Source organism: Parambassis ranga, chromosome 9, assembly GCF_900634625.1.
Source record: "Parambassis ranga chromosome 9, fParRan2.1, whole genome shotgun sequence".
NCBI classification, from domain to species: domain Eukaryota; kingdom Metazoa; phylum Chordata; class Actinopteri; family Ambassidae; genus Parambassis; species Parambassis ranga.
The window spans coordinates 13364578-13382265 of NC_041030.1; the positions used below are offsets into that span (position 1 = coordinate 13364578).

General features: G+C 40.3%; 1 protein-coding gene across 1 annotated transcript in view; it reads left to right on the forward strand.

The window, feature by feature from the left end:
• The window catches only part of stpg2 (sperm-tail PG-rich repeat containing 2), a 40134-nt gene extending 27630 nt beyond the window's left edge, over nucleotides 1–12504 (forward strand). The window contains exons 11-14 of the mRNA XM_028414905.1: nucleotides 4807–4972; nucleotides 6613–6728; nucleotides 11697–11896; nucleotides 12482–12504. Coding sequence (XP_028270706.1) covers nucleotides 4807–4972; nucleotides 6613–6728; nucleotides 11697–11864 — 450 coding nt within the window. The 3' untranslated portion in view covers nucleotides 11865–11896; nucleotides 12482–12504. The remainder of the gene's footprint in view (nucleotides 1–4806; nucleotides 4973–6612; nucleotides 6729–11696; nucleotides 11897–12481) is intronic.
• Nucleotides 12505–17688: the final 5184 nt, after the last annotated feature.

A 17688-nucleotide genomic window follows, 5' to 3' on the forward strand; every position in this document is an offset into this window, starting at 1 on the left:
AATTAGTGTAACTTCTCTTTACAATCCGATAGCAACCAATTAGTTCGGCAGTTTCGCATTAAAACAAAGAATATTAATCATCTGTGGAAGCTATAAAACGATAAAAACATCAGCCAATCCTCCGGGTGGACTCCGGGTTTTGATAAATGAAGCCTTTCGGATCCGTCTTTCTTGTTTAGTATCGAAATGATACTGTGTCTGTCAAATTCACTTTGTATCGACCAGCTTTTGAAAAAGTTGAATGTAGGAGATTGGATCCCATTTGTATTTATTTATCTGAGAGTAATAGAATCGTCAGCAGATACCTGGAGACCTGTGACACTGCCCAGAATAGAGATCAATGTTTAAACAAATTAAAAACTTATTTTCCACTTGAAAGATTGGATTAGGTGAAGTGAGATGTGGTTCTTTAATTTGATCCTGTCTTTGTTCATTATGAGGACTGTGTTTCACTTATGCTGCCAGTTTTATCAGGTTCATCTTGCTTTTTTATTTTTTAAATATTTTTGGGGCGCCTAGCATTTTTTCCTCCCTCCTCATTATCTGGAGCTACATCTTCTTTTACACTCTGTCACTTTTTCTCTTGTTCCCCCCTTCTGTCTCTGGTCCCACTCATCGATAAGGTGTAAGCACACACGGTAAGCAGCTGTGTCTGCTGTGGGCCTACATGTATACTTCTCTGTCCAAAGTGTGGGCACCAGCTGTGGCCAGCAGCTGTGTGTGTGTATAGCGGGTATGCAGGTGTAGAGTGTGTACCCATTCACTGCCACAGCTGTGTGTTTTGTGTGTGTTTGGCTACAGACAGCTGTTTAGTAGCAGGGGATGATTTTAGGAGCCAAGCAGACAGTCGATCAGGCAGGGAGCCCGCAGGAAGAAGAGAGGGGGGAAGGAGGAGGGGAGGGGGATGTATGCTAAGACCAATAAGGTGTAAGGTGTAAGACCTGGGCTGGGTGTTTACTCAGCCAGGCCTTCTGGACCGCTGCTGGATGTATGGTTGATCAGGAAGGCTCCAAGCTGTTTACACAGGTCATAGAAATCTAATCCTTTTAGCACTGACGTACTTCAAAGCCAGGCCTTTGCACATATGTAAATAACTTTGACACATACATTAAATGTGACAAATAAACATGCATTAAGGAAACTGAGACCTTGATCAAAACAAGCAAGTCTGTGAGGACATAGTTTATATGACTGGAGCTGCTTTTTAACTGCCGCAAGACACAAGGAATAATAATAACAGTAAAGATGTGGAAGGCTACAAAACACAGCAGAAAACTGTTGCTGTCAGCAAATTGTTCGACTAACTGCAGCCCATAAAGTGTGAATAGGAAGCGAATGGGACCCATATGGTTTCCCTCTGTCATTCCATCTATATTGAAGACCTGTCTAAAACCTCATTAAGGCCTTATGACACCAGCCATACCTCCACTACTAAAATCAGACAGATGGTTATCAGGCACTGTGATGAGGCACCAGCTGTGCTTATGACACAAAGACATAGTCATTTCTGGGAGGGAAAACAAGCAAACAAAATGCTGTGTTTGCTTCTGTCGAAATGTTATTACACTACAGTATTTGGTTACGTAAGACAAAGCCATGCAACAGACTTTTCTAATGCTATGATTAACTACAGTCCAGTATAAGTATAAGCTTTTCATAGACAGTAAAACGTGATTACTTGTTCTTCTGAGCAGACTTATGCACCCAAAAACAGTTGTGTCTTAAAATAAACAATTAGCTTCTACTCACAAATGGACTTCAGCCTAGTGTCAACCTCTCAAATGTTTACAGTAGCTTCAACAAGCCAGAATACTCACTGCAATTTTCCTGCTGTTGATGTAAATGCCACACTAATCAGAGCTTGACAGAGCAAAGTAGTGGTGACTTTTTTTTTTTTTTTTAATGAATGTACGAATATGTCATGCTGGAGATGTGCACATACAGAGACGCACACATACCCCCCATAAACATACACAGTCAATATTAAAATATAAAGTTTGGAGTACATAATACATCTGACATAATAGAAATACTGAGTCTGAAAATAGCATTTTGCTCAGCAATGAAGAATGAAAGGTTTTAAGAGTAATGAGAGGACGAAGAATGGGATGTGGTGGTAACACACACATCTCGTGTGTTATGCCTGGTCATTAGTCAAAACTGTCACTACACATACGGCCATGTCATTAGTATTGCTGTCAGGTGTACTTGAGTCATTAGTCTGAGAGAACATGGTGTGGAAGACAGGCTGTTCTGAAGATTATAGAAAATATCGCACTTTGTGCGCTCTTTTTGTTTCATTTAAATTGATCCCAGGCTGGACATGTAACAAAAGAAGATGCTTTACATTTTGCGTCATTTACTTTGATAAATGCTCCTGAAAAAATATGCTGCCCATCCCTGTGCAAATGTTGCTTTTTACTTGATTGTGCAGTTATCATAAAGGCAGGATGTTGGATAAAAAAACTAGAATATTGAACAATCCCCCCACCTGAATACAAGAACAGAAATAAAGGCACTTATTTGCAGTCAAACATTTGAAAAAATACTTCTTGCAAACAAAATGTGTCCGCTCAAAGTAAAGGTTCTGAGTTCATTCTAAATACTTTTACATGAATTAATTTTGTGATGCAAATTGCAGATTTTTAGGAAGAGTGACCGCATATAACACATTTTCAAGAAAGTTCAACTATGTCAGACAAATTCTACAATAACTGAAGTGGAGATATGCATGTATTCATTCAGTTATTTTTGTAAACGCTCGATCCTGCTCTCCCTTCTGTTTTGACATGCTGCGTATGTGCTGAGTGCCCTTGTAGTATCAAATTCAGGACATACAGTATGCAATCAATAGATGTATTTCCCCTGGCAGTGCATCGCATCAGATACTTATTTAGTATTTGCCTGTTAGTTTATTCATTTTCTTCATGTTTTTTTTAAAAGAGATTTTCTCTCACTGTACATTTGACTGATGGCAGTAGTTGCTGCATGGTCTTTAATAGCTGGAACCACACTGCAATTTCACATGCAAAATTTTGCATGTATTAAAAATATAAAGAGAGTTATTTGTGGTGCATGCAACATCAATATTTAGTTATTCTGTGTCACTGACTGGCTGTCTGCCACCAGTATGTATCTGGCACAGTATATACTGTATATGCACTCAAAGATATTTTTCAGACAGTCAAGGGCAATGTGACAGAATAGGTATGAGTGTGTGTGTGTTTGTGTGTAGGAGAGTAAGAATTGAGCTGTCGAGAGTGTATAATTAAAGTCAATAGTTGATGACTGCTACTGGGAGCAGTGTTTTTTTTGTTCCATATTCAGGTGTAATTATGAACCATAGGGCTTCACAGATGTGTACTTACAGGTGTGTGTTGTATTAAAGATGCCAAAACCAAACCATTCAAAAATAATAACAGGTGACGTAAATCATTGAATGTAATTTTTCTTCTGAGCTATGCTGCAGTTGCTTTCACATCACAAAGAATGTATGTGCATCTGTGTGTGTCAGTAAATTGGCTGTCTGTGTGTGTGTGTGTGTGTTAGGTTGTATTGTCGTGCGCACACACGTGCATGCCTCCTTCTCCTCCTACTGTGTCTATAATGAAAAGCTAAATGGCCTGGGTTAGCAATGATTAAAGATGGACGGCTACCTAGGAGGAGCAGGAGAAGACAGCGGTTGGGAAATGACAGTTTGAGGTAAATGACAGCTCCTCTATGTTTAGGATAAATGGATAGTGCAGCTATATTCAGCCTTCGACATCAATTATTAAAACCCACCGACAAGACAAATCCCCAGTAACTGAGATTCCTCTGCAGCAGTGGAAGTGGTAAGTTTCTAACTAGGTGACATGATTCACCCGTTTCCGACTCTAATTTCTACAACTGGGATCCATTACACTACTTGTTCATATCAGTGGGGTAAATTAGTTTCTAATTATTAGCAATTCATTAAGGACTAAGGTGACTTTAAATGGAACCTATTACCTGCAATATGTTGGAAGTGTCCCCTGTGTTTCTGTCGCTGTTCCTCCAGTAATGACACCTGCAAGCCATCATTACATCTGTGTGGGTGAGCATTTGTCTGCATTTGCATGTATATGATGTGACATGTACTGCATGTCCTTGTATTTGTACGCTGATATTCATGCATGAATGTACAAACGTGGCGATATTGTGACAGGTCTGTCCACCTGAGTGTGTTCTGATAACAGATGGGTGAATGGGTCATTTGTTATTTTTAATGAGTTTGTGTCTGTTTCAGTGTGAACGTGCCATTTCTGTATTGTAGAAGACACAGGACATTCTGTGTGGGTTATTGTGTTAGAGACAGTGCCACTATGACCTAAAGTTTTGTTTCCATGTCACTGTTCAACTCTCATGCAGGAGAATGTCTCCTTAGTCTGTTGATACACACTGAAATGTCCAACAGATCCACAGACAAACAACATTTTAGGCTGAAGGCCAATCAGTTGTAATATCACATGGGTGTTTGTACTAACTTAGAAGTTTACCCAGGGGAGGTTCAAGTCACATGATGGACCAACACTTTCTTGCACTGCAAGAAATGTTGATACGAAGAACTTGATTGCTTCAGTAGTTTTAAAATTGGATTTTAAGATTTAATGAGTATAGGCTGCACAGTTACTATGAAAACAAGGTTAAAAACACTTTGTCTTCAGGGCTAATTTGTAAATATTTAAGTTAGTATTTAGCTAATTTAGTTAACCTTTAGGTCAAGACTAGTCTTGTTATGTACCCATAGCTATGTTAACCTCTCCTCTCCTTCCCTCCTCTCTGTAGGACTCACCTCCACCCAACAGCTACAATGTGAGTCAGACATTTGAGAAGGTTAATGGCCACTCTTACGCAGAACCACGAAGTGAAGAAGCAAAGAAACGTCAGAGCTGTTTTCTCTCTACTGCACCGCGAGATGATTTCTTCCCACAATGTGACCCCGGCGTGCCAGGTGTCAACACACAAACACACACACAAACGAACACACTGAGAACTGATCTTTCTGTCTCAGCGATCCTCCATACGTCCTTGCTCTTTACTATGAGCATTTGGAAACTGTACAACAAGCCCCCTTTCACCATCATGCAGTCCAATTAGCTCAATCTCTATGGGCCTCTAACCTAATATTTACCTCAGTTACACTCCCATTGAAAAATGTTGTTTCAAAATTGATAGATTCATGACTTACTTGGATAATTTATAACTAGGCTCATTTCACCAAGGGACTCAACCCATGAGGCACCCCAAACCGTTTAACCAAAATCCAATTTGCATATAAATAGATTTGGACTGTTTGCAGAAGTGTTTCTTCTTTGTACACATGCACACACACACCCACACTGAAGCAGATATGCATGCACAAGCATACAGACTCTCATGCACACACTGATGTGGGCATATACACAGTATTTTTTTTTTGTTCATTATTGAATTTGCATTATGAATAGGCCTACGGTGTATGGAACATTAGGGGACATTATATCCTTCATCATGCTGGGTCACATTTCTCATAATGTAATGGTAAGAGGATTTAACTATTCCCTGTTTTTTGCAGCACACATCCACAAATGAAAGACTCATAATGGTCTGTGACATCAGTGGTAGCTCGAGGAGTTTTTAACATGCAGTCATCTTATTTTTGTTGGAAATGTTTTGTGAAAGTCACCCTTTTTTTTGTGTAGGCCGAAACTGATTGCACTTAGCCTTTGGGTCAAATAAGCACCTACTGCTGTCTTATTGTAAAACCGCGCCAGACTGCTGGTGAATTATATTTCTTGTTTTTCTTACCAGAATGCTAAATGCAGTGAGTGTGATCCCCAGGGTCCATTAAACTATTTAAAAAATCGATTGTAAAAAGTTGTTTCCATAATTCCTGGAAAGTTGCATTTGAGGTTTTGAATAAAAAAAGGTTTATGGATGCAGTGTTGTGTAATAAATAAACCCCTGAGGCTTAGCTTCCTCATTTTAAGCATTTTTCTAAATATACTCTGAATGTTCTGTGTCTAAGTAAAACAGTTTGTAAGAGGTTTTTTGTTACCCACAAATATGTGTCTACTTTTATCTTTTATATGTTACCTGCTTCTGAAAGCTGGTAAACACATTCAAAAAAGTGTCTCTAGTTGTTCTGTGTGGGGGTGTTGGACGGCAGGGTGGATCTAAAGTAGCCTTAGCTTTGATCACAGCATAGACAGCTGACGCTGTACTGCACTGCAACTGCACCCTGTTGACAGTTTATGTTTTTACTGCATTATTCACCCAAATAGTGCTCTTGCCCAGTAGGTCCTGTATGGAAAGAAAGCCTTTTACAAAGTGAAAAAAATGATTGATGTCATAAATACAGATCAGCCGCTTCCTACATTTAAAAAGCGCCACACTGAGGTGGATCAGGCACCTGTTAAGGATGCAGTTAAAGGGGTCCACCAAGTATGGCTGGCTTGGACCCAGAGGCCAACCCAAGATGTACTGCTTTGATTATTTCTTGGTGTCTCTCCATGCATATTATACACTCCAATAAAGTAAAAAGTAGGTATTTGTTAGGGCAAACCAGTCTGTAAGGCTTAGGTTGTGTGTTTGTTTGTGTCTGTTCATCAGGTCCTGGCAAATACAACCCCAGTATGAAACCCATCCCAAAGCTGGCTCTGATCTCATCCAGAGATGATCGATTCAAAGTCTCTACAAACACCGACCCTGGACCTGGAACGTATCAGGTAACAAAGCTGTTATGGTTACATAATAGTCCTGTAAAACATACCTGCTTCTTAGCACATTCACGTTTCACTCCAACATTCTGCCCTGGCAAGTGAACTGACTTTAGCGAGCTTACAGCATGTGATTTGAATATGTTTCTAGAGTGTGAGTGAACGCAGGCGCTGCTCTTAGTTTTTGTGTGTCTGTGCATGAGGTGGAATACGCTGTTTGTCAGACATTGCTTATGTTGTAATCCTCTGAGAATCTATCCTATTTCTCTCTGTGACCTTGAGCTGCGGGGAAGAAATTGATTGCTTTGTAAAAAAAAAAAAATCCAAACTTCAATATGTTTCTGTGGTTTCAGCCAATCTTCGGTGCAATGTGAGGCTGAGTGATGCCGTTTCCTGCCCTAGGCAGCTTTTCACTTTGTGGGAGAATTTGTTCTTAATTGACCTGCCTGATTAAATTAAAGTGGGAAAAGAGGCTGCATTTTTATTAAGTGTAATGTTGTTTAATGCAACCACCTTAGAGAACTGACAGCGACAAATGCACTTAGTGGTTGAAGTGTGGTGTAACGGTGATGAAACCTAACCTGAGTCTAATCTGTCTTAGTGTGTTTTAATAGGAATTGCTACATTGCATTAGTGCTGCTGGTGAGTGTGCGAGTGTGTGAGGTGATCAAAAAAGCTAATGTTGCTTCCAGTCCCTGCTACATTTGATGGGTGAACATCAAAGACGACCCTACCGAGTTTGATTCAAGCCTCACAACGCAGTTTATTGCCATATTCATGTCCATGGGTGTAACATTATCACAGAGCTCCTTTTCTTCTCTTTTCTCTGTCTGCCTGTCTCCCAGTCTGTCTCTGCATTTTATTTATTTGATTTGATTTATTTCTCAACTTTCTACTATCTTCTCCTATGAGAATCCCCATCTCTCTTCTCACTGCCTTTGTGGGATTACACCTCTACGTCCTTCTCTCATACACCAAAGTAACATTGGGTTATTATAGTAATATGTGTGGTTCGGGTGTCCAGCTTAGTTGAGTATTCCAAAAAACATGTTTGTGTATCAGAAGTGTTTCTTATTAATCATCAGTCAGAGGAATCATACCAAGTCTAAGAGGATGCATTAAAAAACATAATGGCAGTGACTAAGAAGGTTGAGGCTTTGTAGCTTTATGTCATGCTGTGAAGCTGCGTTAATATGAGTGGAAATTGCTGGTCAGATGTAGAAAGACAGCTTATAAGAGACAAGGGTCTTCAGTCTGCCATTCCTATGTTTCACCAATGTAAAGGGCAAATTACATCATAAATTAGCAACATGTCCTTTTACATGTCCAGGATTTATTTGTTTAAATATGACTGAATGCCTCCAGCCAAGGAGTGTGAGTGAATTTGCAGGTGGGCTATAAGGCAAAGCACTATCAAAATACTGTCTAGTGTACTGTACATGGAGTGTGTTGAGATGAAACTGTGTACCACTGTGTAAGTGGTAAACCCCTGTAAATGCACAAAGTAGTGAAAATATTTAAAATCCCCCAAAAAGTGTGTTTAAACATCTGATGTGCCCAAAGGTTTTGCATGTTACATTTTAATGTTGTCTTCTTATGTAGATGTATGCCTCTGCATGTGTTTTTGTCACTGCTGTCCATGTACTCTGTGCCTCTCAGCCTGTCTTTCTGCTCCATTTCTTTCTGTTATAAGGGGGAAAACTGTAGCTGTGGGAATTTTTGCACTGACAGTAGCTAGTAAAACTGTTGAAGTATCTAATACTCTCCTCTCCTCTCCTCCCTTGAGTGAAAAATATATTCATCCACAGCACTACATTTCAAGTAATATCCTCCATTTTGGCCCATCAAGTGTTTGTCTGCAGCCACTCTAGTTATCCCAAAGAGCATTAATGTTAGCAGATAATTGGCTCAGAGTAAAAAATGTGTTGCTAAACTTTGCAACAGTGTAGTTGCATGGGCACATCTTAAGTAACAGCAGCAACCTGTTTAATGTTTTATGCTTGCATGTGTCATAATAGAGGCTTCATCTGGTGCTCCAGTTTTCTCCTGCAGTCCCGAGACTTTCAGGTTAATGAAACGGAACTTTATTATACGTGGGAATAGTTTGTTGTTACAATGGCAATGGCTTGGCCAGTGTGCCAGAAGTGCTCCAATCGACCTCCGCACAGATCCCACGTGACGCCTGCTACCAGAAGCTCCACAAACAACCTTCCTGTGATTTGAGTAAAGCTCCCGATGTTCCTTAGGAGCTTATACATATGTATAATAAGCTCTATACACTAATGTCACTAATGTGTTGTGTTTCATGTCTTATAGAATTTATGATTAACATATTATGCTTTAGGAATATACAGCGCTTTGTTGCTGCTGCGGTGAATTAGATGTTTAAGCTCCCGTCTCAGCAATTAGCTATGTGACTGTGAATCTATATGACACCACAGGCCATACACAATTAAAGATTGTATGAAGTGGTGCAGAGAGAGAGAGAGAGAGCAGTAAGAGAGTGTGGAAGATGAGCAGGCAGAGAGCAGGATGATTGCAATGAGAAGGAGGCAGGGAGGGGTGAGAGAGAAGAGAGAGACGGTGGCGCCAGAGGTGAGACAGTGCCAGAAAAGGTGGTGGAAACGTGTCGAGAAAGAGCAGTAGAGAGACAGGCGGCAGCAAATTGAGCTGCTGAAGAGGGTTGTTAAATTCAACAGCTGAAAATGTGTTCTGAGCGTCTGCAATCTGAAGCAGACGGTAGTGTAATGGAACAGTAGCTATTACAGCATCAGCATGTGCGCATGTGTATTCATCCATATGTGAGTGTAATGTGGCAAATCTATCTACTTGAGTGGCATTAGTCCACAGCGAGGGGTTCATTTAATGTTTCCATTAAATGTGGCATGTGAGGTACCTGCTTCTGGAAAGCAGGCTTGATTACATTTCTCAAACTCGACTCTGTTCTTATTGGCTGAGCTTAATTTAACAGAGGGAACATGCAAATATAAAAAGACACAGGGTGCAGACAACAAGCAAAAACTAATATTAATTAATTGCTGTGATCTTTGCTGATATACACCTGCTGTGTACAAGGCTCATACAGAAGCAGAAAAAAGAGAAACACACTCCCACTTCCCTGTACTTCTCGCTGTAACAGGGCTGTGTCTAAATGCAGGCGCAGCATCTTTTAAGGGCTTATAAAGACTGATGGCGTCACTGTGGTACAGCAAGGCTGGCCGGTTTCTATCATCCAATGCAATGCTGCCCTCTTTTCTCTGCTTGTGAAAGATTTGCTGCCCACACTGGTGATTTGATTTCTTTTCCCAAAGGGTATGTAGCATATTTTGGCTACCAAAGATTACACTGTTCTTAGGCAATACTAATATGAACTGGTTTGGCGGTCAGACCCTCTTAGGCCAGGCCTAAGTAACCTAACTGGGTCCTTTGAAGGATACGGCACCTGTATTATCACTGTATCCAAAAGCCATTGATAGACTGCTCGATCTTGTTTCATGCCCTCCTTCACCTTACCTCTGAGGCTACATATCCCATGGTGGAAAATTATTGGTGTCACTTCTGCTTCCTGCTGAGTCTGAGTGGGAGTAATGTGGTCAGAGCTCAGACAGCAAACATCAATGCTTGTCTACATTCACATAATTATCTAATCTATGTTTGTTGGCTGACTGCACCACTGATGAAATCAAGCTGCATGTTTGTGAAATGAATTTTCATAAGTCTTCGCCTTGTGCCAGTTGCTGAAAATGTCTAGTGTTGAATAACTGATGAGCTTAGCATACTGGCTGAGTGTGATGCTGCTGTAAAATTCTTGGAGACAGGTGAGAGTTGCGGTACTTATAATCACTTTCTTGTAACCACAACCTGTTCTTAACCACGTGGTGTAAATGATTTTATCTAAACATGACCTCATTTAATTCAGTTTCATGGCTTATTTTGTTTAGCCGTCTGTGCAGTGATTTGTGTATGCATAGTGTGATAAGGTCTCACTTTTGTGTCTGGATAATGTGCAAATCCACTTATTGACCCAACAGAAAATCAGCATATGGAGGATGTATTTACTTTTTGTGCAGCCTGTGCTGTATGTGTGTTATGGGAAAGACTTTACATCCAGCACTCCTCGTCTGGTGCTTACACACACTCTTCTATGGCTGCATACATACTGAGTAACATAATCAACAGCACCAATCGCCAACCTCTTTCCCTTTCTCCCCTCTTTGACCTAGCGAAACATCACATAATCTCCCTCATCATTGCCATGCCGATGGTATCGTCACTTCCAAGGGCTCTTCCTCATCTCCTCGACCTCCTGGGTCACCCCGAGGGTGACCTGGAGTTGAACCTGCAACCCTTTTCCCATTAGGATCAATACTGAGATCTGAGCAGCACCGCCAATGTGCCTAAATCCTGCCGTGGCACCTCTGGCATACTGATGTGTGTGTGTGTGTGTGTGTGTGTGTGTGTGCCCTGTGGAAGGAGGAAAATAGAGAAAAAGAGTTTCGATAACACAGAGGAAGGAGACTCCTGAGGGAGTACCTGGGTGTGTGGATTACGTGCATGAGTACATGCAGTGTATGTATGTACTGTACATGATGCCTGTGTTAGTGTGGGAGTGTAAAGCTCTGTTGTTTTTGACATATTTTTGTTGAGGTGAATTTAAGGTCAGACTTTGATGTGCATGTTGAGTTTTTTGCACTGGTAAGAGCTGGGACTGATAGATAGACTCAGGACTCATAGTCTGTTGGAATGGATGATAAGTAAAGCCAAAGCACCAGTGCCTCAAAACCTGCATTCTTTCTGTAGCCAGCAGGGGGCGACCCTTCTTTGACTCCACGAGTTCTCAGTCAGAACTCAGAAGAATCAACATACCAGCTAGGATCCACAGCCCGCACTATACTTCAGACAAATATACTATGTATATATAAAAATATATTATATACCTCATCGTCTGTCAGCTCTGTTCTGTTTGTGTCTCTGCAGTTGAGTCCAGGCATCATGAACACACTGCTGAAAGGCACCTTCAACGTGACGCTGAACAACCCTCTGAGTCCCTGCAGCTCCCCCCGTGTGGCCCCGGGGCCTTTAACAGTCAACAAGCCCATTAACGCTGTTGCACCCAACACCTTCATCACCACCAGCACTTCTTAGAGCTCTTTGTGGGTTAAGTGTCAAGGTGAAAGGTGAGTGGGGTAAAAGGTCAGTCTTGAGGTCATCACATTTCAATTCATATTCTGGGCAAAGCTGAAGTTTCATGAATATTTATGGTCCTGTCCATTTCTGTTAAATGTATAATAGATAATGAGTCACTTTAGTTTCAATTATTAAATTATAACTTGACTAAGTATTTTAATTAAATGAAGAGGAATGTGGTGAAATTTAGACATTACCATAGTATGTGGTATTCCTGTTTTAAAATAAAGTGTCATGAGGCTTTATAAACAAGCTGTTTTTAGATTATTGTGACAATATTCACTGGAGCATTTAACAGGTTGATTGAGTGTTTCCGTTTGTATTTCTACTCCTAGCCAAAACTCTGAGACTTAAGCTGTCTGTCCAATCTATTTGTTTTGTGTGTGTGTTTGTATCTTAAATAGGAGCCTAGGGTAGATTCCTGCAGTTGTTGTTCATAGTGTTGAAATTGCCCCAACAGTAAATTACACAGTTAAATTGCTAATTAGACCAGCTCAAGTCGTTTTTAAACCCTATAATCTAACAGGGTGAAAATGCTGACTCGCTAACTTATTTGCTTTTCCTTATTGTTTCAGGCACCAGATTGGATGAAGACGACCGCTCTTTATTCCGTGTTGCAGAAGTGAAGTATAACGAACCTTGCAGCTGATTGTTCCCTCATTCTTTACTTTAGTAATGACAAGCTGATTCAGCTGTTTTTGGTGGCTCAGTTCCCGCAGTATGAACCACTTTGTTAATCAATAACATTTACAAAGCCATTAATATGAATATTGCCTCAAGTGTTTCAATGGCGCGATACTTATAAAAAGGGCGTCTGGCGAAGGCCACATTGATTTGTTAAAACAGCAATCATGAATGACATGAAAGAGACGTTTCAGAGTAATGGGATGATTTTGTTAAACAGATTTTATTGCTCGTATTGCTTGATTCAAACTTCCTGAGGCCAAGTCTGTCAGAAATCATGTTTTATTTAATGACAATGAACAACAGCATGAGACAGTTAGTAAAAATACTATTGAATTTGTGGCTATATATTATTGCTTAGCATGCATAAATCATGAACCCATTCATTATGTATATTTGTTATGACCACCAAAGAAACAAGTGTGAAAGTCATTTAGAAGACTTTAACTCATCTTCCAGGTTTTGATCTAACCCATTCAGTTTCAGATAAAAGGCACAAACATACATTTTAAAGGTAGGGTAGGAGATTTCATTCTGATGCACTTTTTGTTAAATTAGTGTAACTTCTCTTTACAATCCGATAGCATCCGATTAGCAGTTTCGTTTTAAAACGAAGAATATTAATCATCTTTGGAAGCTATAAAACGCTAAAAACATCAGCCAATCCTATGAGGCGCACCTGCGCGTATAGTTGGCTGGTTGGCTGCTCATCAGAGAGGTACGTGCATGATGGCCGAAGTCACAGACTGGTTGGGAGGCGTGGCTTCGGGCTGAGCTCTGAGAGAGAGGGGCGTGTGTTTACTTTCAAAATCTGGCTGACTCTCACTGAGTTTTCAAAATCTCCTACCCTACCTTTAATAGTGTTAAAGAGTGTGGTATTGACAAAAATAAGACAAAAATAAGCTTGTCTACTGAAGTTAGCTTGGCGATTTGCTAGCCCTAAACTGCACCCTTATGCAAATCGGCTACATGGGCAAGTGCATTATTTTTGCATCTGCAGGAAGACGTTGCATCAGAGAAGTGTCTTGCATAGAAATCATCTAACAGCCAACCCTTGTGACATCCTCTAGAGAAGCTACATGACCTCTGCTTGCTGTGGAGATGAGGCCTCCATTAATTTGCATTGTGTAACTCTGGAAGCTGCTGTTTAGCTCTTCTTGTTTCTTCTTTGTTGGCTTGTGGCGGTGGAGCTTTGTTTACCTCGAGCTTGGCACTACTGTTGAACATAATGTTCGTTAGCACCTTTTTTTCACACAGTTTAGTTAAAGATGTTTGGAAATGCACTTATTTGCTATGTTGCCGAGAGTTAGAAAAATTAGCTTCAGCTGGCCAGCCACTTTTCTGGCTGCTGGGTAGAAGAGTCTCTGCTGATTTGTTGGCAAACTCACAGTGACAACTGATTGTAGCCAAGAAGTAATCCAGCACATAATGCCTGTAAAACCACACTCTTTAGACTTTGTATGTATTAAAAAACACAGATATATGTCTCAGCTGTTACTTTAAAACACTGGCCTTTAACTTTGTTCTGTTCTTCTCAGGTTCAACACAGCCTGATCTTCAAGTGATTCAGAAAGTGCTGAAATCAGATCAAGCCTGTTTGTATGTGGTGGAAATAGAATACAGGTCGCTAAAAGTATATACAGCTGAAAGGTCAAGAGAAATCAGTTCCTGACCTTGTATATGTGTTAAAGGAGTGGAGGAGATTGTTGGCTGTGATGAGGTGATGCTGGCAGTTCATAGTGTCAAATGAACCGCTTTTACTGGCTGTTACAGCAGGAGAGCATAGATTTATGCTTCCTTTTCCTCAGCTGATCACTCACCATAAATCAACCCTTTCATGGCTCTGTGTGAACCTCTGTGTTCTTAGACAGACGGCAACAATACGATTAAACAGAGGAGGACACCGTGCAGGTGGATCTTGTTGTCAGGAGGCAGGTTTGGTCATTTGAAATAACCTTTCCATTTGAATGACTCAACCCACCTACTCCCCCTCCCCTCCTGTGTGGGATGCCTTCTTGTCCTGCTGTGTTCAAAATGCCTCTCTGAACATTCAGAGTAACAGGTTCAACGGATGTCTCTGATTGTTCCTGTGGGCCTTTTAGTCTAATGAGGTGTTTACCCCCTATCATTATTCAGCTGGGAGCGGAGCACAGGGAGACAGAGGGGGGTGGGGGAGAGCAGGGAGGGGAGGGGAAGAGGCAGAGAGAGGATTGTAAGATTTAAAGTTAAATTGAGATACAAAAAGGGGTGAAGGAAAAGGAGGCCAGTGGAAGAAAAATGAGAAATTTGTATATGGGCAGAGAAAAGATCAGAAAGTTGAAAGAAAGCAAGAGGTAGAAAGCAAGGAGAATGAGCCTGGTGTTATTTATGCCTCCCCCGGCACTCGTCTTTGCCTCCTTTTCCCTGCGAGCTGTTTTACATCGGCGATCTAATTAAATCAAATAAATCACAGTGCACACACACACACACATATACATACACACACCACAGCCACAACAGCCCTTCCTGTTCAGATTGTGAACATTTCCTTCTCCTAACCCTCTCCGCCCAAGATTGAATAAATCTCGATTATGGTGCATTACACGGCACATCATTCATGTTGTTTATAGGTCTAAAATATGCAAACAGACCAGAGGCATAAAAGTGATCGATGCTGGAATGGTCCTTTTTTCTGTTGGGGGCTCGTCTCTCTCACACAGCACCAGGCACCGTCACTTACACATCTTGTGAGTGATGAGGACATATTGTATTGTGTCCTAATGCCGTCCCCTCATGATGCTTTTTTGTGAGACAAAGGGATTTTATTAACTCATTTACTAAAGCTGCTGTCTCTGCTTTTGAGCCCTTATTAAATCTAATTAGCTCTGCTGGTCCTTGAAGCTGTCCCTGACAAATCTCTTGATAATTGTAAAATACAGGTGAATTGATCAGTGTGTTTTTATTATTGGTAACAGTGGGACACATGAACCACATGCAGGCATCACAGCTGCTGAATGTGAAGTCTGTTTTCAATAAATAACAGCTCCTGGAAGATGATAATGATTTGTGCATATGCTGTCAAAACATGTTGTTAGCAAATGTATAATTTTTTGAGCAAACCAAGCATGAAATGAATAATAATCTTATTCTGTGATAAACATCATTTTGTAAAGGCATCTCAACATTTGAACTCTTTAAAAACAGACAATACACAAATTGTTTCTCTGGTGGAGGGTTAGATTCTTTTGTTGATGTTCATATATATTTTCTTTTGCAGTAATTTGATGGTAACAGGTGTCATTTATTACAAATGATCACATACAGCTATATGCACCTCTATCAACACCTACTTGTGTAAAGTTGTGGATTTTTTTGTCCATCATCTGCTCTATTTACTGCTTCACCAAGATATAGAAGTAAGAATGATCACTATTTTTATGTGTGCATGAGTTTGTAAAAGTCAAACTTTTTTGTAGACTGACTGACTTTTTCTATCTATACTACCTCTGGTAATAAAACATAAAAACAGAATTTTGCTTCTGTTCTGGTTTACAGTTTCTTCTTGAAGCCATTTCCAAGTTAAAAAAAAAAAATTAATAATAAGTTCATTATTAATTTTGGCTATGGCTATTTTTCAGTGTTTTTTTCCATTGTGACTGAAGTTATCGGTGAAACTCCTCAGAGGTCGAATCCTCTCTCTTTTTCTTGTTAATTCTCTGCTTGATTGACAAAAAAAAGTTACTTTGTCAATATATGTAAATGTAACAGGCTATATATAGCCACAATCATCTTGTAGATGACAGCCACGCTCTCTCAAATACAGCTTGGTGGAAAGCCAGATTAGCCGGTGTCTTTAATTAAAGGAGATGTACAGTAGTGCAGAAGAATCAATGTGTAGGTTAACAAGTGCTGACAAGGGCAGAATAGACAGTAAGGCTTCATTAAGATACAGTGAGAGGAACAAGACATGGTTACAGTCAGAGGCAGTCTGAACTCCCTGCATCTGTCTACGGTAAATGTTGGAGCTGCAGTGGATGATTTGTTGAGACTTGAAAAAAGCCTTTTCAGACTTATAACATGAGCATTGACTTCTCCTCTGACGCTACAAGCATCCCTTTTGACCTACACTGAAGAATGTGTGACTCCTCTCTGGACAAACCGTTCTTATTCAGAGTGTGTGCAATGTTCTGATTGTTAAGAAAAAGTGAGAATGCATACTCAGGTTGTCTCTCTGTATTTATTTGTTTCCACCTCTCCCCCTAGTCTCTTCACTTTCCACCACAGCTGCAAGTTCCTAATTACATTTGTGCCTAATAAGAAGAAGGACTGTCTCATCTGATTAAAGCTGTCAACTCTTTTCCATTTGGATGCTCATACCTACTTTACTGTAACTACAGTAGTGACATCACTGGCACTGATAAGCAAACATATGGCAATAAAAATTTGCATAGCTTAATTACCAATGTGTGTGTATGGTGTGTCCTCTTAGAGGTTTTTTTTCATGCTTCCTCAAACACTGGCAATCAAACTGAAAGACAATGTAAAAATGACTACTATAATAGAGCTAATTCTGATTTACAGTGCATGGTTTTTTCACCCTCTAACTTTTTGTTCCAAACAACTTCTGCTGTGAGTGATTCCCTGTTTGCAATATGTCAGATTTGTCAAGTTATCTTATGTTGATGTGACAACTCAATAATAAGCCCTTCTCTAACTGAGTTAATTTAATTAGCTAAATGATCATCAAAACATTATTACAGTCTGTTGTAACACCAGGTAATTTAGTGTTATTCTAATTATTTTATAACTTAGTTACACTACGTATGGATCAGGAAACATGGAAGTTATGGGCCACGTCATACCCTGATTGTTTACAGCATTTCCACAGTGTTAGAAGACAAGCTAAAATTAGCTAGTGATTGCATGTTTTGATGTTGAGATGCTGGTGAGAGAAACAGCGCCTCTCTGGGTTGTAATTACAGATCAATGTTGACCAACGCTTTGTGGCCAGACGTGGTATTGCATCCATAAAAAGTCAGGTGAATCACGCAGTCGCTAATTAGTGTCAAACTATCAAGAGTCTACAGGCTGCGGGGTGGGGGTGGGTGCTACCGTGCTA